The 27,550-nt window shown below is 54.2% G+C and overlaps 1 protein-coding gene across 1 annotated transcript in view; it reads left to right on the forward strand.

Moving 5' to 3' along the window:
* Positions 1 to 27,550, forward strand: part of LOC129392945 (cadherin-23-like) — a 336,485-nt gene that overhangs the window by 273,454 nt on the left and 35,481 nt on the right. Inside the window, exons 14-21 of the mRNA XM_055092951.2 lie at positions 5,080 to 5,144; positions 7,432 to 7,669; positions 9,365 to 9,470; positions 12,439 to 12,566; positions 17,627 to 17,699; positions 20,823 to 20,939; positions 24,498 to 24,610; positions 25,769 to 25,876. Of these exons, the coding sequence (XP_054948926.1) occupies positions 5,080 to 5,144; positions 7,432 to 7,669; positions 9,365 to 9,470; positions 12,439 to 12,566; positions 17,627 to 17,699; positions 20,823 to 20,939; positions 24,498 to 24,610; positions 25,769 to 25,876 (948 nt within the window). The remainder of the gene's footprint in view (positions 1 to 5,079; positions 5,145 to 7,431; positions 7,670 to 9,364; positions 9,471 to 12,438; positions 12,567 to 17,626; positions 17,700 to 20,822; positions 20,940 to 24,497; positions 24,611 to 25,768; positions 25,877 to 27,550) is intronic.

Below are 27,550 nucleotides of genomic sequence, written 5' to 3' on the forward strand. Positions count from 1 at the left end.
ATGTGACCGAACAAGTGTCTGGTCACTGTTTTCATGAAGATGCCTTCAGAGGTGTGCCGGGCATCTTCAGCTGCTCCTGCACATCCTCTGTGCCTGTCTCCTTCTGGGCAGGGCAGGGGCAATAGGGAGCCTCAGCAGGGGCCAGGGTGTTGGAGGTGCTGTATAAACCCCGCCTCGCCCCATGCAATCCGGCAACCCCTCTGTCGCTGCTTGCTGCCCACCATGGTGTCTGATGTTGGGGTATCAGCCCCACAGAAGGAAGGTTATGCTGGCCCTCCGTGGCTGGCAATGGAAATCACACATTCTACTAAATTGGGCAGAGATGTTGAGCCCTGTATGGGGGTACTACATAGGATGCAAAAATGAGTTAGACAAACTTCTCTCCTTCACAGGGAGGAAAGTGGGGCACACACAGACAGTTTTCAGGAATGGCAGATTCTGCCACGTGTTCCAAGAGAGGGAAGATGAGGGGCTCCTGGGTCAAGACCAGTGAATGGTTAGGGACTCTAGGAGAGGGGCATTTGGGATGGGCCTGGGGGGTGCATCAGAGTTTGGAAGGCAGTTACAGAAGGAAAGGATAGAGGAACCAGCAATGAGAGAACAGTCTGGGGTGTACCAGGGAAGAGGTAGATACAAGAACACTAAGCCCAACCAGACTGTGGACACTAGGGTATGGGTCTGAAATTAATTCAGCAGATCATAGGGAGCCATTGAAGGATTTTGAGCAGAGAAGGACAATAATTTTAGCTACCGGCTTTGACTTCTTGCCCCTGGGCCTCTTATGAGAGCCTTCGCAAGTAGTAAAATGCACTAGTGTGTACCTCTGAGTGCCAGCCTAGAGCCAGTGGGGAGCCATTAGATGGCAACAGAGACACAGAAACACCAGAGGGAGGAGCCTGGAGCACAGTTGAGGTGCTCACCTGGAGCCCTGATTTGGCATCTTTTTTTTTTTTTTTTTTTTTTTTTGACAGGGTCTCACTGTCACACAGGCTGGAGTGCAGTGGTGCAATCTCGGTTCACTGCAACCTCCGCTTCCCAGGTTCAAGCAATTCTCCTGCCTCAGCCTCCTGAGTAGCTGGGACTACAGGCAACTGCCACCATGCCTGGCTAATTTTTCTATTTTTAATAGAGATGGGGTTTCACCATGTTGACCAGACTGGTCTTGAACTCCTGACCTCAAGTGACCCATCCGCCTCGGCCTCCCAAACCAAAGTGCTGGGATTACAGGTGTGAGCCACCATGCCTGGCCTTTGGTTTGGCATTTTTTAGGTACAATATGAAAATGGCCAGCTGGGCCATCCCCTTCTCCAATCCCTGTCACCATCTGGCTGGCCTGTGAGACCCTGGAAGTTACCCTGCAGGGAGACAGAGATGCTCATTCCTAGAACATTGCAGGGAAGGGGGTGTTTGCAGCAGGAAGAGGAAATTTTGTTCTCTATACATAGGCCCTTGGCACTCCTCGAACCCTCCTTCCTAAAATGGGCCCCAAGGGTCACTGTCTGTCTGCCACTCTATTTGTCTGTTGGACTTTCAGTTGGTCAACCACAAACAAGTCTTGCTTGGGAGGAGGTTGTTTAAAAGGTGCCATGACAAGCAGATTGGGGCTGGGATAGACTCAGTCGCTGCCCTGCCTGGATAGGGCAGGATGGCAGGTGGGCGGTGGAGCAGCCACAGTGGGTCCTCTCTGGAGTCAGCCAGCATCTGGGGGGCTGCTCTGGGAATACGAAGACCAGCTCCACTCACCAGCTGTGAGATCTTGAGCAAGTCACTTAACACCACTGCGCCTCTGTTTCCTCACTTGCAAAAGTGGGTGGGAGGTAATAACAGTACTTACCTGTGGAGATCTGGTCAAAATTAAATTCATACATTGATATGTGTCATGAGAACGTGGGTGCAGTTGTAGTTATAGGTGACAGAGATAGACTTACCTTTCTTGAGCTGCCTTTATGTCCAGGCCCTATACTAGGCCCTGGGCACATGTGGACCCCATGACCCCACGCTGCCCTCTGGGAGCCACATCCTGGTTGGGGGAGACGCGCGTTAACCTTAGCTTCAGTGCCTCAGTGTGATCAGGGCTGGGAATACTGAGTGTGCGCAGGGAGGAGCCCTAACTTTGCCTTGGGGGTCAGGGAGGGCAGAAGGGTGTGAGCTAGGCAGGAGAGGGAGGGGCGCCGTCCAAGCGGAGGGGGCAGAGCCAGGTCCTGGGAGCTACACGTGGTCCAGTCTGGGTCAGAGATGAGGCTAGACATTCAGGGCCGACAATGTGTGTAGGAGGGGAAGGGTTTTCCTTCAAGCACAGATCTACCACCTCCTCCCAGGCCCAGGGCCCCTGACAGGCCCTGCTGCAGCCTGGCATTGGCCCCGCACCCATTAAGGCCCAAGGTCAGTGCTGCTGCCCTCACCCTGGCAGAGGCAAGGAGCAGCTTTTCATCTAGTTCGGCTTCCTACACTTGAAAAATGAAGCTCTCTCTCTCCTCCTCACCCAGGCATACATATTTCACATGGTCATTAGGCGGTGGCACTGAAGGACTCACAAATCTTCCCTGATCAGCATCCGCAGCCTGGGCGGGCAGTGAGAGGCCCTGGGGACAAGGGTCACTGTGGGAGCCATGGCTGTGCCCAGTCCAACGTGGGCAGGGGAGGCCAAGCCTTGCAGGGGTTGGGGGTGTGAAGCCAGCTTCTGCTCTAAGACAGTCCAGTCCTGTCTCCTGGCACTCATCACCTAATTTCCCTGGGCCTCAGCTGCTCCAGGCCCCAGGGTGAAGGGGATGGGATGCAGGCACCTCACATATCCTTCCCGTCCTGACAGTCCAGAGCAATTTTGTGGGGCACCCAGATCTGAAGGGCTCATCCCCAGGGCTCAGATGTGACCTTCTCCAGGGGCAGCACACCCCCCATGACCCAGGCCCCTCCCTTCCTGCACACCCCACTTTCTGCTTCTCAGCTGCTCTCCTCCACCTCCTAGCCTGCTGTCTCTCCTCTACTTCCCTTTTCCTTTTCTTTCTGTCGTTTGCTTCACTTCTGTCCTCTTTCTTCTGAGTCCTGCCTTCTTTGTCTTCACCGCTGTCTCTCTGCCCCTTCCCTATTTTCTCTGCACCACCCCCTTCTTATTCATTTTTCAGGCATTTATGAAGCATCTACTGCATGCCAGGCACCATGTGTGCTGTGCAGTGAGCCCCACAGGTGCCTGCCCTGCCCTCGTCCTTCCCCAAACCCTTTTCCTTTGACAAAGGCAAATGATGGGGGCCAAGGAGGTATGGTTGGGTCACACAGTGACCTGGAACTGAGGCCTCCACACCACAGTGACCCCTCGCCAAGGGGTTCAATGACATGGCAGTCAGATCTTCCCAAGACCAAGCTGCAGTTATAACAGTCCAACAAGACCATGCATTGATGACCATGATTGTCAGTGGAACCTGGGGGTGGGAAGGGCTCTGGGATTCCTCCTGCTCCCCTTCTCCTCCGTCCCTGTAAAGTGAGGATGAATCTGGGGTTACTTTGGGCAGTGTGGTCTCCTCTCGCCTGGAATAACCAGGCTCCCTTCCTTCTGAGAACAAGCGCCCCTCTTGGCTCAGAGGCAATCACTGATGGAAGGCAAGGGCATGGCTAGATGGCACAGGATTCAAACCCAGCACAGTTCTTTCTCTAGCTGTGAAGACTTGAGTGAACGATGTACTGTCTCGATGCTTCAGTTTCCCCATCTGTAAATTGGAGGTGGTGTTAATAATAGTACCTACCTCACAGGGCTGTTGTGAGGGTGAAGGGGTTGTAGGTAGAAGGCATGCAGGAGCCAGCAGTCGCTGCTGCCGTTGTGAGGAATGGCACAGGCAGTGGGAGAGGCCCCGTCCAGGAGCCAGTCCTGGGTTGGAGGGTGGTGACATGGCTCAGTGCCTTCCTTTCACTTGTTCAGCATGCACCCCCTGAGAACCTGGGATGAGCTCTGAGCCTGGCTGGGGTGGTGGTGGGGACAGAGGTCTGCACAGTCTATAGGAGCATAAGCCGTGGGGATATTGAAAGGAAATCCAACACAAGAGGCAGCCCTATACAAGCTGGCAGCCCAGAGCCCCCAGAAATGGCATCTTTCTGTATAGCCAAGTTTTCTGGATAACTAAGATCTTAATCCTTTGGGTATAAACTTTTTTTCATTTCATTCATTTGGGATAGAAATATATTTTTCACTTATCTGCCTTCCTGAACTGAATGTACTAAACACAAATTAGCTTTTCCTTGAAAATTCAGGCTTATCATTAAGAACATAGAATTTGCTAGATTTAATAGACTCCAGGAACTTTAAAAGGAACCTCAAAAATATTGAGCGCAAAGGGATCAAAATATATTTTTAGCCGTGAGGGCTTTATCCACTTATAATCTTATAGAGATACCTTAAATATAAAACAGATGCAAGTGGACCCCAAAGTCAGTCTGAGGCCTTTCCCTATGGGCATCTGGTGGCAGGCAGCAGTTTGCCCAGCTCTGGGGCAGTGGTCTGGGAAGAGAGCAGAGGTCACATCTAGACCTCTGCATGGATTATTTACTGTCTCGAAGTACTGCATGGATTATGTACAACCCCTTCACCCTCACAACAGCCCTGTGAGGTAGGTACTATTATTAGCACCACCTCCAATTTACAGATGGGGAAACTGAGGCATCGAGACAGTACATAATCCTTGCATGGATTATGTGTTTCATAATCAACTGTTGAGTGAATGAATGATGTCATTTAGCCTGCACTGTGGATTAGAACCATGCCAGGGACAATATGGAAGCCAATATTCCAAGCCACAAAAGCCAAACCCCCATTAAAACTTTAGGTCAGGGGAGATGGAGGAGGGCCTCCCTGGGATGGCCACAGAGAAGGAACACCTGGTGGGGGTGGAGAGGCCAGTTTCTGTCCCACTCTGCTTCTGACCTGCTCCTAACCCAGACTGGCAGCAGGCTTTCACCAGGCCTCACTGGGGTCTGGGCCTCAGAAAATTCACCCTGGGCCAAAGGAGACGTGCGAGAGGAACATGGGTTTCCTGTGGACCTGAAGCCTCAGCTGGGCCTGGCAGTAATGACTTCTTCTTCTCGCTGTTGCAGGCAACTGACAATGATGCAGGCACCTTTGGGGAAGTCAACTACTTCTTCAGTGATGACCCTGACAGGTGAGACTCTGCCCACAGCCCCTCAGGCCCCTCCGCAGTGGTCCTTGGCCCTCCCCAGACTCATGAGATCTGGGAACTTTTCAGTGCCCAGGGAGGGAGGTGCTGGGTCCTGTGGCTAGAGCACTGGACTGGAAGTTGGAACCCATGGGCACTGTGGCTGGTTTGACCCTGATTGTGGCACAGCCTTGGTCAAGTCTCCTCAACTCTCTGGGGCACAGCTTATCTGACCCTCAAAAGATAGCCTTTAGCTTTGGGAATGGATCCATTGTGTCTCTGAGAGGCTTTGAAGTACTAGCGACAGCACACCACCACCACCGCCAGCCGCGGTTACTACATGTCAGGCTCGTGATGGCCAAGGGCTTCACAGGCATTGTCTCATGTCATCCTCTCAGTGAAATGACAGAAGAACTCAGTGCTAGGCACTTTTATCATCCCCATTTTACAGATGAGGAAAGTGCAACTCTGAGAGGCTAAGTCACTTGTCCGAAGTCACACAGCTATAAGTGCCGTGGTCAGGCTTCTGCATGTGACCTTCACCACTAGGCTACACAGCCTGCCCCAAGAGGGCTCTCAACATGCAGCAACTTGTAGGCGGGTTACTCACCTCCCTGCCTAACACATGCCAGCCTTGCCCCATCACCCTTCATGGTAAATTGGTCCGGGCTTGATTTTGGGCCATCTCTTTCCCTTGTCTTCAGTTAATCCAAGCCAAAGGCAGCCCTCTAACTTTTTTTTTTTTTTTTTTTTTTTTGAAACAGAGTCTCACTCTGTTGCCCAGGCTGTAGTGCAATGGTGCAATCTCAGCTCAAGCTGCAACCTCCACCTCCTAGGTTCAAGCAATTCTCCTGCCTCAGCCTCCTGAGTAGCTGGGATTACAGGCACCCACCAGCACGCCTGGCTAATTTTTGTATTTTTAGTAGAGATGGGGTTTCACCATGTTGGCCAGGCTGGTCTCAAACTCCTGACCTCAGGTGCTCCACCCACCTCAGCCTCCCAAGTGCTGGGATTACAGGCGTGAGCCACCGCGCCCGGCCCCCTCTCACTTTTAACATGCTCGAAGGCCACGTGTCTGATGCACTGGGAAGCCCGGTGGAATGAGTGAGGCGGTGGGTGTCAGCTTGAATGACTGGCCCCAGCTATCCGTGGGAAGGATCAAGAAAAGATGGGGAAGGAGCTGGATGCCATGGCTCATGCCTGTAATCTCAGCACTTTGGGAGGCTGAGGAGGGTGGATCACCTGAGGTCAGGAGTTCAAGACCAGCCTGGCCAACATGGTGAAACCCCATCTCTACTAAAAATACAAAAATTAGCCGGGCGTGGTGGCAGGCGCCTGTAGTCCCAGCTACTTGGGAGGCCGAGGCAGGAGACTGGTTTGAACCTGGAAGGCGGAGGTTGCAATGAGCTGAGACTGTGCCACTGCACTCCAGCCTGGGTGACACAGTGAAACCCTATCTCAAAAAAGAAGAGACAGGGAGATTGTTAGGGGCACCTGTCCATTCTCTGTCACTCAATGATGGGGGTCTGAAATGGGAGGAAGGCACCAGCATGGCTGAATGCACAGGGAGCCCTTTCCCCAGGGAACCCGTGTTCACGTGGCCTTATCCTGGTCATCTTGGATGGTCTCACCTCTTCCCATCTTCTGGGCCTGAGACTTTCCTCACTCCAAGCCAGAACCTTCCAGGCTTGGTGGCTGGCAGCTGTGGTCAGAGCACACAGATGTCAACTGACAGCTCAGATGAGGCTCCTGAGGGGACATTTAGATGAGGTAGTTGGAGGCATTGTCTTGCCGGACCTTTCTGCTACCTGGGAGATGTCTACCAGCCTCCCACTCAAGGCTCATTTCCTCAAAGTCAAGGGGCAGCTCCCAAAAGAGGACCAACCACCCTGCCCTTCACCAGCTGCTTTCTGCCCATTCCTAGCTTTCTGGTGCAAAACGATCTGGGATGGCACACGTTTTTACCCTCACAGTTCTCCAGCATCTAAATATCTGCAGTAGGTAGGAACTCCTGTTCATAGCAGGAGGGTTGTTCTGCCTGGGTTTCCTCTTTGCTTAAATCAGGTAACTCCTCCTGCCCACCTCGTGTGATCCTGATCCCCGCCACCCACCCACCCACCCCCTTTAGAAATAGCAGCTCTCCTCAGGGCAAGTGAAAGGGAAGGCAGATTTCAGACTTCATTTATTTCTGTTTGTCACTCTGGACAAGGACAGGCTGGGAAATGCCGGCCCCATCAACAAGCCTGTTTTAAACCACGGTGTTCCTTCTCTCCATCCTCTCGGCCTGGCACAGGTTCTCGCTGGACAAGGACACGGGACTCATCATGCTGATTGCCAGGCTGGACTATGAGCTCATCCAGCGCTTCACCCTGACGATCATTGCCCGGGACGGGGGCGGCGAGGAGACCACAGGACGGGTCAGGATCAATGTGTTGGATGTCAACGACAACGTGCCCACCTTCCAGAAGGATGCCTACGTGGGTGCTCTGCGGGAGAATGAGCCTTCTGTCACACAGCTGGTGCGGCTCCAGGTAAGGTGCCAGGGAGCCCTGCACTCCTGCCATTTATCTTAGCCTTCCCCCTGTACTTGCTTGCTTGCTTCTTTTTTGTTTTTTGTTTTTATGAGACAGGGTCTCACTCTTTCACCCAGGCTGGAGTGCAGTGGTACAATCAGAGTTCATTGCGGCCCCAAACTCCTGGGCTCAAGCAATCCTCCTGTGTCTGCCTCCTTAGCAGCTGGGACTACAGGCTTGAGCCACCGTGCCTAGCCTGTGCTTTCTTCTTGACCAACCCCCTAGGGAACCCACTGCAAGAGGGGCTGACCTTCTATCCGCAAAGAATACTGCACAGATTTGAGAGTCAAATTCTTGGTCTGTGTTGGGCCTTCTCTGAGCAACACCTCATATCCTTGGTACCAAGTGGGGCTTTATACACAGTGTCTGTCTCAGCTTAAATATTAGGTCAGAATTTAGCAAAAGATCCCACCCCCCGACCCATCCACTGCCATCTCCCTCAGCAAGGGCATTGAGTGGGGAGCAGTTCCCTGTGTCAGGACCCCCTCCAAGCCCTTTAACGACTGACTAGAATCAGGAAGTGCTGCAGCTGGAAGGAGCCACAGAGACCATGGAGTGCAACCCCATTTTACAGAAGGGGAACCCAGAGGGGAGGAAGCTTGCCCACGAAGACATAGTCGGGTAGCAGAGCCAGGTCTAGTCCCGGAATGCTATTCTCCAAGTGCTTCCTGCAGCAAGTCCCCCACTAGGCTTCAGTGACCTTTAACCAGAGACTTTTAAATGTCCCCCCTTCCCCATGCTGCCTACCCCAAGGGATGGGACCCAGAGCCTCCATTTGGAACTTGTTTCTGAAGCAGGTAGGGATGAAGGCAAGGCTGGAAGGGTGAGCACAGGGGATACCAAGAAGAACAGACCATGTGCCCGCCCAGCCTGGCCACGGCCCCCCGTACAACCCTGTCCTGCCCTGCCCTCCCTGCTCAGCTCCAGGTGTACCCCGAGTGGTGGGGACCACTGGAGGCTCTAGAGTGAGGGACAACCTGGAAAGAAGCTTATTAATTCAGCTCCCAGAGAAGACAGTCAAGGGGTAGAGGGATCCCTGGCCCCACTCCAGGTGCCTTCTTTCCTCCTTGCTTTCATGCAACATGCATGGATTAGACACCCACTGTGGCCAAATACTGTGTTGGCCTGTAGGTATGCAGCAGCAATCAAGAAACAAGGTTCCTGCTCACATGAAGCTGACGGTCTAAGTGAGGGAGGCAGAAATTAGATAAGAAATTACCACTGGGTGTAAGGGGACCAATGGGGTATGCAACCCTAGGGCCCTAACCGGCTCCGGGAGTTAGGGAGGGCATCTGCAAGTGGGGGTGTTCCAGCTGGGGTTGGGGGTGGGAGGTAATTGTGCCTCAGCCTCTGGGAAGGCCTGGCCTCTGCATTATTCCTGGGCCTCCCACCTGCCCTCTAGATTCCCCAGGCTGCCTCCACACCCAGCACATGGAGGGGAGCAGGGCGTCTGCTGGGAGCCAGAGTGCAGCCTCCAATTGAAGCACAAGGGGTGCCTCCTGGCGTCCTGGGACAGGACAAGACCCAGGGCTGGATCACCCAAAAAAGGAGCTGTGAACAGGGCCAGTCTTCCCCTCCCTCCCAGTTGCCCACCCTCTTCTGGCCCCCAGCCTCCTGCAGGCTCACGGCCCTTGTCTGCCCTCTTCCTTCCAGGCAACAGATGAAGACTCCCCTCCCAACAACCAGATCACCTACAGCATTGTCAGTGCATCTGCCTTTGGCAGCTACTTCGACATCAGCCTGTACGAGGGCTATGGAGGTAGGTGTGGGGCAGAACTCGGGGCCCAGCCAGGAGGAGGGCTGGGGGGCTCTCTGCACTCACACCTCCCTTGTGGGGGTGGGGTGGGCACTCCTTGTCTCCCTGACACTCTGGGCTACTCAGGAAGCTGCCCCGAGCACCTGGGGGTGGAGCAGGATGTGGCCTGAGTCACCCTTCCATAGGGTCAACATCTGTGTCCCTCATCAGCAGGATCTCTCTCTGGTTCTTAGGCCATGGCCAGCCCTGCAATCGAGCCAGAAGTGTGATGTTAACAGAATCTCTGGGGTTCTCTGTTTCTTACCAAGGCTGCAGACAGGTCCGTGGGATGGAAGCTCATTAGCCAAGACTCCCTACTTTTTGGGCGGCCCTGTGGGGCCAGGCACTCTGCACCATGCCCTGCTGCCTGCTGTGGGTCCCCATCCCTAGAGCCCTGGTAGGAAATAGCAGCAACCTCAAGCTCCAAGATCCCAAGAGAGACTATTTTGTTTTTCAGATGAAGCAGCTAAGGCCCAGAGACAGGGAGCAACTTGCCTGAGCTCACCCTGCAAAGCTGCTGAGCTTGGCACCAAGTCCCCGTGTGGTCTGGCCCTTGGTTGCCTTGCGAGCCTCAGCTCTCAGCAGCCCTTGCCCCACCAGAGTCCAGCCTCTTTGAACACTTTGACACTGTCTCCCCTTACTGGTGTTCACCCCCATGTCTTTGCAGAGTTTGTTCCTTCTGCCAGGAAAGCCCTTCCTCCTTGCCCCTTGGTCCTGCCTCCCTTTGGCTGTCCAGTGTGTAGCCCCTGGCTAGCTTTAAGGGCTCATTTAACACCTCCTCCTTTGGGAAGCTTCTCTGATTCCTGGAGCCTGGGTTAGGTGCCCCCAGGGTAGAAGGGATCGATGTGCGTTGAATGACTCTGGGTCCAGTGGTCATTCCTCCCACTACCCCACAGTTAGTTCAGTTCAGAGAAATGCCACTGTAGAAATTGCAGTTCTGACCAGCGCGGTGGCTCACGTCTGTAATCCCAGCACTTTGGGAGGCCGAGACCGGCGGATCAATTGAGGTCAGGAGTTTGAGACCAGCCTGGCCAACATGGTGAAACCCTGTCTCTACTAAAAATACAAAAATTGGCCAGGCGTGGTGGTGTGCACCTGTAATCCCAGATACTCGGGAGGCTGAGGCAGGAGAATCACTTGAACCTGGGAGGCGGAGGTTGCAGGGAGCCCAGGTTGCACCACTGCACTCCAGCCTGGTGACAGAGTGAGACTCCGTCTCAAAAAAAAAAAAAAAAAAAAAAACAAAGAAATTGCATTCTCTATGAAATCTACATCCCTCTGTCTTTCTTTCTTTTTTCTTTTTTTCTTTTTCTTTTTTTTTTTTTTTTGAGACAGAGTTTTACTCTGTCACCCAGGCTGGAGTGCCGTGGCTCGATCTCGGCTCATTGCAACCTCCACCTTGTGGGTTCATACAATTCTCCAGCCTCAGCCTCCCGAGTAGCTGGGATTACAGTCGTGCCACCACGCCCAGCTAATTTTTGTATTTTTAGTAGAGATGGGGTTTTGCTAATGTTGGCCAGGCTGGTCTTGAACTCCTGACCTCAAGCCATCCTCCCGCCTCAGCCTCCCAAAGTGCTGGGATTACAGGTGTGAGCCACTGTGCCTGGCCCATCCCTCTTTCAAAAACTTAAAAGCTCCATGCTTCTGCCTGCCCCATACCTCACCCTCCTCTCAACTAGAAGAATCCCCCTTAGATTTTATATTACTAAAGCAATAATCTTGTTTCCCTTTTCCAAATAGAAAGTTGTAATTTAATATTGTTATAATGCCTTCTAAGACCTCCCGTGCCCCCCACTCCCAAGCCAATATGCCTTCCCTCCCCAGCTGAGAATCAATGGCTTATCACAAACAAGTACTAATGGAGAGATTTCAGTCGTGTGCAGTAGTAGGGATATTTCAGGGCACAGGCATCTATCTTAGCTCCCTGCAAATCCTGCCTCTCAGCCTGGGTCTGCCTTTGGCCTTAGGGTTCTTCGCCCACCTCTAAACAGAGTTCTGTTGAAGGTAAGGTCTGCAGCACCTAACCCCGAGTACCTCCCCATGGGGTCTAAACAGTGCCCAGAGTAGGTGACTGGATGGGTATGAAGAGCCCATAGCATAAAGTGGGGAGGAAATGGAGGGAAGAGAAGAGAGAGAGAGAGACGCCAGGGGCAGTGGCTCACGCCTGTAATCCTAGCACTTGGGGAGGCCGAGGTGGGAGGATTGCTTGAAGCAGAAGTTCGAGACCAGCCTAGGCAACACAGCCAGGCTCTGCTTCTACAAAGAAATTTTTTTAAATGAAAATAAATAAAGGAGAAGGGAGGGAAGAAGATTAGAGAAATAGGGCTAGAGGAGACCGAGGAGGGCCCTGCCTTCTGCACCCCACTGCCTGGTCCTCCCTGGCATCCCCAGTGCTGGGCAACTTCTGGGGAACTCTGTGCTTACCTGGAGAGAGGAGTAGTGACAGGGAGGGCTGGAGGGCCCAAGGCATGACCCTGTCCTTCCAGCAGCTTCCAGACTGACGGGGAAAATCCATAAAGTGCCAGATGAGTGAGGGAGACAGACAGACAGACAAGCAGACAGGAGCACCTACTAAGAAAGAGCCTGGGTTCTGGATTCAGCCAAACCTAGGCTCATCTCCCCACTCTATTGAGAGCTGTGTGACCTTGGGCAAGTTACTGAACATCTCTGAGCTTGGTTTCTTCATCTGTAAAAGTGGGGCTTACATTACCACCAAACCAGCTATCACCTGGTGGGCGCAGCACAGGGTCTGGCACATTTCAGGCAGTCAGGAAACCTCAGTCGAGATGTTGAGGCTCCAGGTGTTCAGAAAACAAGCCAGAGCTGGCCCGGGCCATGCCAGCCATAACTTCTCTGCCCAAAGGGGACCCCTGTCTGGACGGGCATCTCAAGTCTGCTTACAGAGGGATCTGGCCTGTTCCTGTCATTGCAGTGATCAGCGTCAGTCGCCCCCTGGATTATGAACAGATATCCAATGGGCTGATTTATCTGACGGTCATGGCCATGGATGCTGGCAACCCCCCTCTCAACAGCACCGTCCCTGTCACCATCGAGGTGTTTGTAAGTACCCAGGGCCACTGGCCTTGCCCTTCTAGTGTAAGGGATGGTGAGTGCTTCCTGTGAACCCAGTAGTCTAGGACTGTGGCCCCCACCTCCTTGGCTGTCCCTGCACCTTGGGGAGTTTACCCAGCCGTCTGTCCCAAAGCCTGCCCTTAGCAAGCCTCTCCACTGCTGCAACAACTTCACTGCCTCCCTGCTTGGCCAGGGAAGGCCCAGGGCCCTGGTACTCAGGAAGAGACACATTGTCTGCTCTGACTTCACTGGGGGCCCCAGGACACCCTCGGTGGGAAACAGGAGCTGGGAGTCAAGTGAGGAGGAAATGTCGTGGGTTTCCTTCATTTATGGCTGCATTCTGTGAAGAACAGAAGAATGACCAGAAGGTCATCTTCTCCCTTCTCTCTCTCTCTCTATCCTGCTCTTCCTTTTTTTCTTCCCTTTTCCACTCCTCTGAAGATCTAAAGCGGTCTGAAACCAAGCCACAGTTTCTCTGACATGAATATCAAGCACACCTTAGTGTTTTCTGTGTCTGAAATTATCAGTTGCTGAATCCATCTCCACGCTGGTTCATTTGCCCAATGCCACACGGGGATGCAGAGAGTGGTATGACAGCGGGACCAACGGGCCCCTCCGCATGGAGACCTCCCCACACACACCTGTGCACGCACCGCCTGCCCCCCTCCCCATCTGTGGGAGACAGCGAACGCGTGCTGATGGAAGAGTTAGTGCATTATCGGCTCCGGGAGGATTAGATCAGGTTGTCAGGTTCAGAGATGTGCTGTGATTTCACATAAGCTCAGGAAAATCTCACCCTCGAGCAGACATGCTGGAGAGCCTTCCTGTCACAGCCAGCTTCACCAGCAGCCTCTGCCACTGCCCACACCCGGCCTTAACAAGCTCTGTCTTCTCAACCCGAGGCTGAAGCTCCAGGGCGAGCTTCCAAGCGGAAAGGCCATTGTCTGGGCCAGGGACCCAATTTGCTTGCTGAATAGGATGGAGCTGGAAGTGATGGGAAAGTCAAAGTGATGCCTGATGGGAGAGCCTTCCAGTTGGGCATGTGGGAGCAGAATTTAGGGGGGGCCAGGAGGATGAGGCTATACAGAACCAGGATAGCAAAGGGAAGGGCAGAGAGTTGGGGCCTGGCTTCTGGAGTCCTTGTGCCTGGCACCTCAGACTTCAGGGAGTGTTGGGGGAAGGAGGACAGGGACCAGGAGATCTTCAGAAACCTTAAAACTGACCTGGGCTGGGCGCAGTAATCCCAGCACCCTGGGAGGCTGAGGCAGGTGGATCACGAGGTCAGAAGCTTGAGACTAGCCTGGCCAACGTGGTGAAACTCCATCTCTACTAAAAATACAAAAATTAGCCAGGCATCGTGGCAGGTGCCTGTAATCCCAGCTACTTGGGAGGCTGAGGCAGGAGAATCATTTGAACTCGGGAGGTGGAGGTTGCAGTGAGCCGATATCGCACCATTGCACTTCAGCCTGGGCAACAAAAGCAAAACCCCATCTCAAAAAACAAACAAACAAACAAACAACAAAAAAAAAAAACGGCCTGACTCGAACCTGTAACCTCCCACCTAGAAACACCGAGGGTAGGGAACGATAATGCATTCCCTGGCAGTCATGACCATGGGCTGGCACTTTACCCCATGGCCCGACCCTGACCACATCACCTAAACCTGGCCTTAGTTTCCCAGACTTGACCACAGCCCCCAAGCCTCCTCTAATCGTAGCTGCACTCACAACCCTGACCAACCCACCCATTGCTTTCAACCAGCCAGGATGCTGCTCTGCACAAGGAGGCAGTGAATTCTGTGCTGGGCCCCCAGTAGGCCAGGAAGGTGAATGTGCAGCCTGCTCCACCGGCCCTGGAGACACCAAGTGGAAAGAGGGGTGTGGCTGTGGAAAGAGGGGTGTGGCTGTGGAGGCACATGGGTTTGAAACCTGGCTCTGCTGCCCTCTTGCTGTGTGACCTGGGTCTCTGAAACAACTTCCTCATCTGCAAACTGGTGGTAATCGTGATACCTGCCTCATGATATTTTTGTGAGGCTGAAATGGGATTGTGCAGGTGGCACCTGGCACCTGGAATGTTGGCTGTCATTACAGCGATAAGACAGCCATGCATAGCAGCAGCCGCACCCATGCCCCAGCCTGTCGCTAGTGCAAATGGGAGTTCCCATGAGTGGGCTGAGGCAGAGAGGGAGCCATTCAGGCTTTGGGGAGTGGATGCTGGAGAGGGTAAGAGTAAGGGAGGTCTAGGGAAATAAGTTAAGTGTTCTGGCTCGCCCGGGGCTAGACAGGCCTAAGTAGCGAAATGGAAACTAAAATGTACTGAGCTCCAGGAACGTGCCAAGTCCTTTCACATGACCCAGCCCCTTTCAGTCCTACTTTACAGATGGGGAGGCTGAGGCTCAGGGAGGACCCAGGCTCACCAGTGCCTTTCTTCCTTACTGGCAGAGCTGGGACTTGAACCCTGACCTGAATGACTCCCATGTTGACATGCTTTCCACCACAGCCACAGGCCTGGAACCTTGGTCATCCCTATCCACATATGACTGAGACCAGTGCTTCTCAAAGTTCCCTGGGCCCTGGAATTCTCTGGGGATTTCATTAAAAGGCAGATTCGTATTTAGTGGGTCTGAGGCAGGGCTGGGATTCTGTGTGTCCTCCCACACAGCTCCCAGGTGATGTGGATGCTTCTGGTCAGGGGACAACACTTTGAGGAGCAAGGCCTTCGGAGACCCACCCTCATGAGATTTTGAAACCCGAGCTCTGCTCCAAACCCCAGACCTGTCCCAACCTGTAGCTCAGCAAAGGCAGGGACCGGAGCATCTTGTTGTGCCTCAGCCCCCCTAAAAGGGTCCGGAGCATGCAGAGAGATGAAGGTGAAGGGACTGAACTCACTTTTTGTCCCTGCAAATAAAAGTGTGACCAGCAGCCTCCCTCCCTGGGACCACAGAGGAGGTGGGTGGGGGTAAGAACCCACCTGACTTTGCACTTGGGAAGCCAGGGTGTGCCCTGGCATGAAACCACAGTGGCCTAGTAGAAGAGGCCCCATTTTCAAATTCCCTCAAAGCCATCCCAGGGACAAGCAGGGGCCCTGCACTTCCCTTCCGAGTACACCCTGGCCCTGGGGCAGCCGGAGAGTCTGGCAACAAAGACAGGTGCCACCTTGGCTATGAGTGAACATTGTCTCTCAAGCAGGGCCTCTGGATGGCACAGTCACTTGTGTCTGAGGACCACACTTGAAAAGGTCACCGCCTTCAGGGTGATTTTGCACGTGGCTGGTTTTTAAGTAGCTGTCACTCGGCTAAGCGGCCTCCTCCCTCCACCAAAAGGATTTTCTCCCAATTGGAATTTAAAAACCCAGCAGCAATGAAGTCGTTGATGGCAGCATTTCCTGCACAGGTTGGGGGTGGGGAGAGGCAGATGGAAACCACAGGGCTCCAGGAGGAGGAGGGGCCGGAGGGGCCAGGTGATTCTTTTTCATCCACTGCTTGTTGGTTTTTAATAAAGAAGTCAAACTCGGTTTGTAGATTTCCCATTAGGGGACAATAAGCTTTTGTAGAGCGAGCCGCTGATTTAGAACTAATAGCGAATGCAGCGCCAAGATCCGGGGAAATATCACCGCTAATAAGTTTCTGCCTCATGCTCTGTCACTGACATTCTCCACACCGTTTCGTGCAGCCAAGCAGAAGCTTAAATGTATAAGTATATGGGGCACTCGCACCCGCACCAGGGACAGGGGAGATGCCCAGGCACGCAGCTGGGGCATTGGACATCAGGGGAATCCTGAGACTGCTGGGTATCTGGGGAGAGGGGCAGGTCAGCGTGACCCAGGGTGCCATCCAGAGCCAAGGGGCAGATTGGAGAAAGAGAGGATCACTCCTTACTGGGCACCCACAATCTTAGCAGGCTGAGATTCTCTGATGTCCCAAGAGTCATGCAGCCAGATAGCATGCCCCCATCTTTCATGGCTGCTCTGTCAGCTGCGACTCCAGCAAAGGGGGCTTCATACAGGATCCTTTCCCCCTAAGAGCTCTCAGTTCCATGAGAAGCCAGGCCTTCTCATGGAACTCCTATTTGCACTAGCAAACGAACAGGAGCTGCCAAAGACTGTAACATAAAGACTGCCCAACGGTGCCTGAGCTCTGCACTGGACTCTTGGGAAAGGGGAGAAGGTCATGAGCCAAGTGGGCTGGGGAGGCTTCCTCCAAGAGGGAAGCAGGGAGGAATTCTTGTTGGGAGATTGCAAGAGTGGTTGGTGAGGATAAGAGTATTAAAGGGTAGGAAAGTCTCTTCTAATTGAAGAGGAAGGGCCGCGGTGTGAAGGAGTTGGGGGGTGCGTAGCAGGAGGCAGAAGTTGCCCACCCTACCCTGCCAGGCTCAGCCCCTCAGCCAAGCACCATCCTCTGGCTATTGGCGAAGGCTGGGCTGGAAGAGATATTGCTTTAGAACTGACAGGGGTGGGGCTCTGGGCTAGGGGTGGCTGAGGGGCTGGAAGAGCCGTTGTTCTCGTGTGCAAGGAGGAATCTAGCTGTACCTGCCAGCAGCCAGCCCAGGGCCAGAGTTTGGGCTCTGGGAACAACCTGACCCTGAGCTGCCACCGCATACTTCAGTATCTTTGAGGAGAGTCCTAGAAGCTTTTGTCATCATCCTGGTGGACCTACGCAGGGGTCCAAGTGGGCATCCCCAGCATGGGAGCTGGGGGTGTGAGTGCTGGAGTGAGCTTGGGGCTCAGCTGGAGGACCAGCAGGGAGCCTGGGGAGCTGGCAGCTGTCGGCAGTCCCAGCTGCTGCCGGCACACTCCCTCTTCCTGGGCCTCCCCATCCCTTCCTGAGGCCTGCATGTTTCCCCAAGGCTGGTCCTACCTCCTAGAACTGTAGCCTGCCAGAGGGTTACCTGACTCCCTGCTGACACCTCACCTGGCTCTGGTTATACAGAGAGGCCAAAGCTCTTTAGGGCCAGCCAGACCTAGCCTGACTCCTTGGTGCCCACCTTAGACATCTGGCCAGCCCACCTGCCTCCCTGCAGCCTCCTGCAACCTGTCTGTGTTCCTTCCAGGATGAGAATGACAACCCTCCCACCTTCAGCAAGCCCTCCTACTTCGTCTCCGTGGTGGAGAACATCATGGCAGGTACAGGCTCAGGTCGGGGGGTGGGGGGCACACGAAGGTAGGCAGCCAGCAGTCACAGCACCCAGGATGTGCAGACCCTGGCTCTGCACACAAATTGTGGGAGGTCCATGGCCTTCTCTTTCCCCGGCCAAGCTCCTTGACAAATTGGGGAGCCTTTGGAAACATCTAGTTACCTGCCAGCTAACAGCTAGTTCCAGAGCACCTGCTATGTGCAGGTGCTGTGCTGGGCACTTGGTTCCTGCTCTCCTCTAACTATAGTCTAGTGGGGGAAGAATAATGATCCATGATTAATTAAGCAATCTTGATTAAACAGTCTCAAGTGTGCAGAGGGCTCTGAGACTATAGCACTGTGAGGCAGGTCCCAGGGGCCATGATTTCAGAGGGGTGGCCTTACAGCGGGGCATGTGTTCCTATGTGAGGATGCGATTGAGAGGCTAATCTCTGGGCCAGGCTCAGGTTGCAGGGCTCAGTTTGCAGACCCAGCACCACCAGCTCCACACTCAGGTTCCAGGGGATCTGTTCTGCCCTTGGGGCAGGCTGGCAGCTTCGCCCTTACACTCAGAGCAAATGATCCTAGCAAAGAAAATGCCCATGTCAGGAACTGCTGCAGTGGCTGAAGGAGATGGGAAGGCTGGAATCAGGGACAGTAGAGTCATGGATGGTGGAGTCATGGATGGTGGAGTCAGGGACATTGGAGTTAGAGATGCTGGAGCCAGGGATGGTAGAGCCAGGGATAGTGGAATAAGGGATGGTGGAGCCAGGGGTGGTGGAGTCAGGGGTGGTGGAGTCCGGGGTGGTGGAGTCAGGGGTGGTGGAGCCAGGGGTGGTGGAGTCAGGGGTGGTGGAGTCAGGGGTGGTGGAGCCAGGGGTGGTGGAGTCAGGGGTGGTGGAGCCAGGGGTGGTGGAGTCAGGGGTGGTGGAGCCAGGGGTGGTGGAGCCAGGGATGGTGGAGTCAGGGATGGTGGAGCCAGGGGTGGTGGAGCCAGGGGTGGTGGAGTCAGGGGTGGTGGAGTCAGGGGTGGTGGAGCCAGGGATGGTGGAGCCAGGGGTGGTGGAGCCAATGGTGGTGGAGCCAACGGTGGTGGAGCCAGGGGTGGTGGAGTCAGGGGTGGTGGAGCCAGGGGTGGTGGAGTCAGGGGTGATGGAGTCAGGGGTGGAGGAGTCAGGGGTGGTGGAGCCAGGGGTGGTGGAGCCAGGGGTGGTGGAGCCAACGGTGGTGGAGTCAGGGGTGGTGGAGTCCGGGGTGGTGGAGCCCGGGGTGGTGGAGTCAGGGATGGTGGAGCCAGGGGTGGTGGAGTCAGGGGTGGTGGAGTCAGGGATGGTGGAGCCAGGGGTGGTGGAGTTAGGGGTGGTGGAGTCAGGGGTGGTGGAGCCAAGGATGGTGGAGCCAGGGATGGTGGAGCCAGGGGTGATGGAGTCAGGGATGGTGGAGCCAGGGGTGGTGGAGTCAGGGGTGGTGGAGCCAGGGGTGGTGGAGCCAGGGGTGGTGGAGTCAGTGATGGTGGAGCCAGGGGTGGTGGAGTCAGGGGTGGTGGAGCCAGTGGTGGTGGAGCCAGGGATGGTGGAGTCAGGGATGGTGGAGTCAGGGATGGTGGAGCCAGGGGTGGTGAAGTCAGGGGTGGTGGAGTCAGGGGTGGTGGAGCCAGGGGTGGTGAAGTCAGGGGTGATGGAGTCAGGGGTGGAGGAGTCAGGGGTGGTGGAGTCAATGGTGGTGGAGCCAGGAGTGGTGGAGTCAGGGGTGGTGGAGTCAGGGATGGTGGAGTCAAGGGTCATGGACCCAGGGATGGTGGAGCCAGGGGTGATGGAGTGAGGGATGGTGGAGTCAGGCATGGTAGAGTCAGGGGTGGTGGAGCCAGGGTTGATGGAGTCAGGGATGGTGGAGTCAGGATGGTGGAGTCAGAACTGGTCTTTCCTGGCACCATGAGGCCTTCTAAAGAGAACCTCTGGATACCACTCTGGCACCTGACAATGAGCTGGGTAGGTGCTGGGCTGCACCCAGCCTACCCTGCCTGTCCTAGTCAGGCATCCCCTGGAGAATATCACTGCTAAAGAGCCGCCTCCAGTACTACACCCCCATCCCTGGGGACTCTGTCAAGGAGAAGCCTTCACTATGGCACTTAATTCTCTTCAGGGGTATGTTAGGGCTCATGTGCCTGTCCTCCTGCTCAAGGTAGGCCTAAGGGTCATATTTGAGGACCCAGGGCCACAGGGCCACAATGGCCTGCCTGGCCCCTTGCCCCTCGGGACTGCTGATTCATCCGCTGGACGGTCACCACCAGCCCTGCAGCCCAGTGGAGCTCCCTGTGGGGCTCAGCCTGTGGCCTCAGTGCTTTATCCCTCAGGATCCCAGCAGCAAACTCACAAGTTAGAGGGTATCTTTAGACCCGGTCCCAGGGGAGGAAGTGATGCTCAGGCAGGTGAAGGCGCCTGCCGAGGCCCTGAGGGGTCCAGTCTGGGTGTGAAGATTCCAGGAACCTGTGCACCGGACCTCCTCGCCACTGGGCCAGAGCTGGCAGTTGGGTGGCAGGAGGGGCTGGAGCCAGAAGCCCTGGTGGGCACAGCTTCAGGACAAGCTGCTCTCAGGGTCTGGACAGGGTGGCTGGAAAAGCTGATACCTTGAGTCAGGATTTCACGGAACTGGAAATAAAAGGGAAGGCCTTAACTGAACATTAAAGAGAAAATAAAAACCCTTATAAATTCCCCTGAACAAGATAAAACTAGACTGAAATTGAATACAGTAAATGTATAATAATTTAATTTGGAATTTCATGTCTTTTGACTCCAAGTGACAGTTGGCCAATCTGAGTGTATTTAATATAGTGGCCAGCCAAGCAGGGGCCAGGGAGACAGGAAGACACCAGAGGGCCCAGTCCATCCCTAAGCCTCTCATGAGCCTTGTCCCCACCCAGCCCAGCGATCTCAGCTCCAAGAGCAACGATTGAGCCGCCCTCGTCCCTGGGATGTCGCAACAGGCAGGCCTCCCACCTCCCTGAGAGCTGGTCACTGGGAGGGTCCCACGTCCTCCTCTTGGGCCAGTGCAAATGCTGTTCCCAGGGCTGGGGCCTTGAAGCCAGGGGCCCAGGGTGAGCAGCACCCCCTGCTCCCACCTTTTTCCCCCTAAAGGAGCCACGGTGCTGTTCCTGAATGCCACGGACCTGGACCGCTCCCGGGAGTACGGCCAGGAGTCCATCATCTACTCCTTGGAAGGCTCCACCCAGTTTCGGATCAATGCCCGCTCAGGTGAGCCCCCCACCCCAAGTACCCTGGTCCTCCACACCCTGAGGCTGACTGTCCATACCCGGCCCCAGGACCAGCCTCTGGGCCCAGGTCCCCTTCCTTTCAGTTTTGAGCAGGCCAGCTTTGAGCACCAGTGTAATCCATGAAATATTAATTTGAGTGTGATTACTGATCTTACCCAAAAAATCATAATGTGAATTGATCCAGTGAAGGATGTCTTTCAAGGGTGAAGAGTTGTATTATGTTTTAAATGTGTTCCATCTTACAAATAGCTGGTTAACACACCCCTCTTCAGGAACACCTTTATTAAAGCCTCAGTGTCCCCCTCCCTCAGCTGCTGACCTCATTCTTAAAGCCTGGCTCCTCTTCTTACATGGATGTGTGCCTCAGTTTCCCCACCTGTAAAATGAGGAAGATCATATTAGGGCTGTTGTGTGGATTAAATGATACATAATAGGCAGCAACTTTGATTAGTCCCTGGCACACGAAAAGTGCTAAAAAAATTACCATCATTATTCTCTTTTGTTTATTCACCTGTGAGCCCCCTGCCCCCAGCTCCCAGCTCAGCCCATGTAACTCTCTTCTTTCTTCTTCGTCTCTCCATGTACATTCCTCAGTTTTCTTTCTTCCTTGAAGCTGGGAGAAAAAGTGGGCAGAAAGAAGCAGCAAGAGATCCAGGCTTTCAGCCAGACCTGGGGAAGAATTGGGACTTCTGTACATTCATTCATATGTTCATTCATTCATATGTTCATTCAGAAATTGGGGTGGGGGCTGCTCTGAGCCAGGTGCTGGGGTACAGGAAGGAATAAGACATGGCTCTGACCTCATGAGGTTGCTAGTCAGCTCAGTGGGCATGCAAGGCACCCCACTTCCAATACGCATTTCTGTATGAGTTAAAGGAACTGTCGATGCTAAACAGCTACACCCTATCTCAGTGGCTTGAGACAATACAAATTCAAATTCATATAGTCAACCCATGTAGATGTTGAGTGACAGCCTTCCACATGATGATTCTGGGACCCAGGCCCCTTCCATGTTGTGGCTCCAAGGTCACTGCAGAAGGGAAAAGAGAGCATGGGTTGTCAGAGCACTAGGAGGAGGTTATGGGCCAGGCCCTGCCTGGCAGTCACATCCAAGTAATAATTCTCCCCTGGGAAGGGAGCAGGAATCCTTGGTGGACACTGGCCATCCCTGCTGCAGGTGGTCAGTGGCCAGCAGGGCATCAGCTCTTCCTGCTATCCATCCCTCCATGTTGGAAGTCAGCCTTCAATCCCTTTTCCTGGAGGCTTGGGGAGCAGATGGCCGGTGCTGACAGGTACAAAGACTGAGGAAGGGGACCCAGGGCCACTGTGAGCCTCTTTTTCTATCTCTGAGAAAGTGAGGGCCTTCCTCCCAGCTCTCAGGAGCTTCCCCCACAGTGAGCCCTCATTCCCAGGGGTCTCAGAGTCATGTCATGAATGGATATGAACCACATGCCCAGCACTGTTCCCAGGGCTCTGAGCAGCAGCAGCATCTCATTCTGCCCTCGTCACCTGTGAGGCAGGTACTAGCCTTATCCCCATTTTCCAGATGAGGAAGCTGAGCCACTGGGGAGGTTAAGTAACCTGACTGAGGACTCGCAGAGCATGAACTCCTGACTCCGGAATCCAAACATTAAAGGCGCCATTATATGAGTAGCTCCCTGGCCGTTCAGCCACCCCTGCCCTTGCCTCCCCAGTCAGGGCTCCAGCTTCACCTGGGGCCTTTAATGACACAGATATTTTCTTGCTGCCTTAACACGACTTTGGCTCCAAAGGTGTAAGTGTTTTCCTCTGAGCTCCTCGGTCAAATTAGCCAGGGCTGCTCCACAGAGGTGGCCTTAATTGGATCTAATTTCCCAGACAGGAGAGGCCATCTATCATGCCGATAAGTTCACGTTTAAAACTTTTTAGAGATTAATTTCTTCCTCACCCTGCCAATTACTTGACACCACCCTGGCAGGCAGTGTGGCTTGTTGGGCAGACCTTTGTGAGTCTTCCATTCCTGGCCTCAGCACCTAAGCTGCCCTGTCACCCACCCCCAGCTCCCTGCTCAGCCCTGCACAGACCAGAGGGCAAGCCAGTGTGCCACAGAGGGAACTGTCAGGGTAGAAGCGGTCCTAAAAGCAATCTGGTCCAGCTGCCTTGTTTTATGGTGGAAAGAACCAAGCACAGAGAAGTTAAGCGACTTGGCCCAGGTCACACAGCTCAGGCAATGCGGATAAAAAGATGGATAGCACACAGGCCCTGCCCGTGGAGAATTCTCACAGTCCATTGGAAGGAAACAGTCATTTTCTGAGTGTTGGGAGCCTCGCCTGGAATTACTGTAGCCTCACAACAGCTCTGCATGGAAGTCACACTAATCTCCATTTTATAGATGAGAAAACTGAAGCTTCAAAGAATTAAAATTCTCCAAGGCCAAGTGCCTGGGAAGGGCCATAATCAGAATTCAAATCCACATCTCACATCTTCACCACGTGGGTGCTCTCCCATGGCTGATGCAAGATAGTAAATGGCCTGGCTGCTGTGATTGCTGAAGTCTGCTGGGACTGGCTCACCCTGCTCCCAAGAGCTAGCGAGGCACTCAATTGTGAACTCCATATTCAATACCACCAAGTTGGTAGCTTAAAATGGGCCCTGGTGGGGCTATTTACACCAAGGAAATTGGCAAATGCCTTTTTTTTTTTTATTTTGGGGAGCCAGTTGTCAAACATTTACCAGCACACCACTATCAGGGTGATGTTTACATTTCAGTTACACCAAAATACAAAGAAAGACCAAATACAGGCAAACAAGAAATGTTGTTTAATTGTTCAGATTTAGCACACTAAAAAAACTCGAGGCAATGTAATTATGCTATTCACAATGTAATTAGGAAATTATTTTATAACTATTAATTATCAATGCACGATAAGGTTGGATAGGTTGAACTGTCCAGTAATGAGTCACAAGTTAGACGCATGTGAACACCCGGTGTTTTCATTTCCTGTCATTGTATTTCTGTGACTGTATAAATAAACAGCGCCTGGCACTGTTCTAAGATTTCCATGATCTTAATTAAATTAACCCCACAATAGCCCTATGAGGTAGTTCCTATTATGGTTCCCTTTGGACCCTATGAGGAAACTGAGGCACAGAGGATTGAAGTAACTAGCTCCAGGTGAGAAAGCCAGTAAGATAATGTCAAAAGTCTAAACAAGAGGTGATCTGTGACTGAGCTTAAGGCCTAATGGCCCTCCTGCCCTGTTCTCCAGCCCCTAACCCTGAGAATCAGCCTAGATTTTCCCACATCTGCAAATATTTCTTCCTCGTGGGGTTGTGTTGCCCAGCCCTGGGGAACCAGCTCCCAAGGCACAGGAGCTCTCCCGTCTCCCACTGTGAGCACCAGCTCAGGAACACATCCAGGCTGCCAGATCATGGTAGCTTGCTAACATTTCTCATGCAAGTTCTCACTCTCTCTCCTTCCCTCGCTCTCTCTCTTCTTCCCTCCCTCTCTCCCTGGCCCACCCAAACCCTCTCACGCACCCACTTCTCTCTCTGGCAGGGGAAATCACCACCACGTCTCTGCTTGACCGAGAGACCAAGTCTGAATACATCCTCATCGTTCGCGCAGTGGACGGGGGTGTGGGCCACAACCAGAAAACTGGCATCGCCACCGTGAGTGCGCTCCCCTCCCGTGCCCCAGCTCCCCTTCGCCGGCCAGGCTGCTGCTCCCTGCTTGTACCTCTGGACCCCCGTCTCCTGAGCCAGTGTGAGGCTTTGTGAGAATGAGCAAGGGGGCAAAAATGAACTCATCAGCAGCAGAGGTCAGCCCCCGGGGCCACCACAGCTGTGGGGAAGAAAGGCATCACCACCAGGAATGTAGGGGCACTTGGGAGGAGCAAAATGAAATACTTTCTCTCCTGCCCCTAAAAATCCAGGAGGGCAGGTGGCAGAAGGCATGAGCCCCATAGGCCCCTCTTTGCCTTGGTGCCTGTCAACAAAGCAGAAGCAGGCATTCCTGTGAGGAAGAGCAGCTCAGAGCAGGAAGCAGGGCCCTGGAGGGTCCCTGGGGGCTTGTTCTCCCCCAACTAATGTGCCCCAGAGAGTAGAAAGCTAGAGGAATGAAACGTGGGGACCTCGAATGAGCTCTCGGCTGCAGAAGTGAAAGGGGAAGTAAGAAGCCCTCTGTGGGAGAGGAAGCGGGAGGACCAGCTGACAGTCACTCCAGCCACCTCCCCTCTTTGTTCCCCATTCGGTTTCTTTGGCTCACCCTCAAAACTGTGGCCCTCACCCAGCCTGCAGCAGCCACCCCATCCTTACCCAGCCAGAGAGGCTGGAGACGGTATCGCGTGGCCAGGGATTTGATGGAAAAATCCCCAGTGCCCTACTCTGTCAAGGGAGGCTCCTACTAATAGGAATCAGAGCCCTATAAATAATGTACCTGGTGGCAGGTGAGCAGGGAAATTGCTTGGCTTGTAGCTGAGACGGGGAGGCTCAAGGGATTCTATTAGATCCCCCACCCTGTCAGTCACCTTCAGCCAAGACTGGAGGCAGGGATGGGGGAAGTCCCAGGTCACAGCAAGGATTTCAGGGGTTATCACATCCATTCCACTGCCTCCTGATGGGACAACACTGGAACTCTCTCTCCTGAAGGGGCCTGGCTCCTTCCTGCCCTCAAAAGCCCAGGCCCTGCCCAAGGCTCCCAAGGTTGGTGGAGCTGGCAGAATTAATGCGAAGATTGCCCGTGGGCATCTGAGCACTTTTCCCCTGGCAGGCCCTGCCCTGGCCCATCTCAGCTGGGTGTGTCTCCCAGCGCCCCTTATGGTTTCACAGGTAAACATCACCCTCCTGGACATCAACGACAACCACCCCACGTGGAAGGACGCACCCTACTACATCAACCTGGTGGAGATGACCCCTCCAGACTCTGACGTGACCACGGTAGGTGGTGGCAGAGCAGCAGAACCGCCAGGTGGCCCTTACCAGGGGTCTGTGCCCCTCCCACTGCGATTCCAGGGGGCCTTCCCCTGTGGGGCTGGTGGACTCTGTGTCCCTCTGAGCTGGCTCTTGCAATAGAGTTCTAGCGGTTCTCCTGCATGGTGAAAGGCAGTCAGAGGTCAAGGGAAAGCCCTCATCCAGCCTCCAGTGTCAGTAGGCCTCAGGCTTTGTCAAAGGGAGCTTCAGGCAGCCCAGGGACAGTGGCAGGGGAGCTCTGGCCGGTTCCGCTTGTGAGCCACACGTGCCCTTAGAGCCCGGGACTCTGGCCACCCCCTCTGGAGAGCTCCCACCCCTACACTGCACAAGCCCCAGCTCCACCCCAGCACCTGTCTTTCACTGCCGTGCCCCTGCAGTCATCCATCTGGGTCAGCTCCCCCACGGGCTGGCCCCCAGGGCTGCCCAGCAGGGGATTTGTTCACCTCAGGAATTTTCTGGCACAGGTTTGCCAGGTTTGCACAGGCCCCTGTGTGTGTTGTGTGCTCATGTGCAGGAATGTGCACAATTCAGGGTGCAGAGGGGAGACACGGTCAAAGCCAGGGCATCTCCAGAGGAGACCAGAATCCTGGGGAAACTGAGGAAGCCCAGGTCCCACCCCCACACCATCTGCTCTGCTGGGAGGTCCACATTTTTCAGCCTTCTCCTCCCCCACCCTGTACACCACGTGGCCTTACTTGAGGAGGCTTGTCCCCACATGAACATCCCCACTGCCACCCACCCAGCCCTGTGGGGGACATGAATCCTGGCAATTGACTGAACACCTGGGATGTGCTCTGAGCCTCCCCTGAGGGCTTCTCAGGAACTCTCTCCTCCTCACTGTAATCTCACAAGGCAGAGGGATTCCGTTGCCACTGCACTGTGGAGGAGACAGACTTAGAGCTTAAAGGCTTGCCCAAGGTCCCAAAGCTAGTAAAGGGTGCGGTCAGGACTCGAACCCTGGTCTGTCTGACTTGGAGACAAGGGATTAGAAACCACCTGGCCCAGTCCTTATTCCTCTGGGAGGGGGCACCCACACACCAGCCGACAGCCAGTCAGTGAACAATGTGGAAAGGAAGATAGGCATGACGGCCAATCCTTCCCTCCCTCTTTGTCCTTCCTTCCAGGTTGACCTCCTCTCCCATCCAGAGCCACTGCCAAGTATGGCTCTGGCACTGGAATAGGCACAGTGGAATAGGGCAGAGGTGAGGGATCTGGAATCTGTGATTTTTTTCAAAGCCCCGTAGAGGAATTTCTTCCAGCCCAGGGCCAGGTTTAGAAACCAGGACCCTCGCCCTTTGACACAGCTCTCTAGGCTCTTTGGTGGGTGCTCTCTGCTGCCGCCTTGTGGGCACTGCACTGGCCCAGGGTAACCTCCTCCCCACCCCAGCCAGGGATTCCAAGAGCTGGGGCTGGATCTCACCTCTGAACACCTTCTGGTCAACCCTCACCTTTCCCTTAGGTTTTTGGGAAATTCCTCCCAAAGGGAATTGAGGGGCAGATGAGGAAGGTTGCTCTGGGAAAAAGGGGCTGCACAGGACACCAGCCTGGATTGCCGTTATCAAGTAGTACACCCGGCAGACAAGGCGTGGGTGTGCCAGGTGAGGACTGCACACAGTCTTGGGCATCTGCAAGCTTTGGTCC

This window comes from Pan paniscus, chromosome 8, assembly GCF_029289425.2.
Source record: "Pan paniscus chromosome 8, NHGRI_mPanPan1-v2.0_pri, whole genome shotgun sequence".
NCBI lineage: Eukaryota > Metazoa > Chordata > Mammalia > Primates > Hominidae > Pan > Pan paniscus.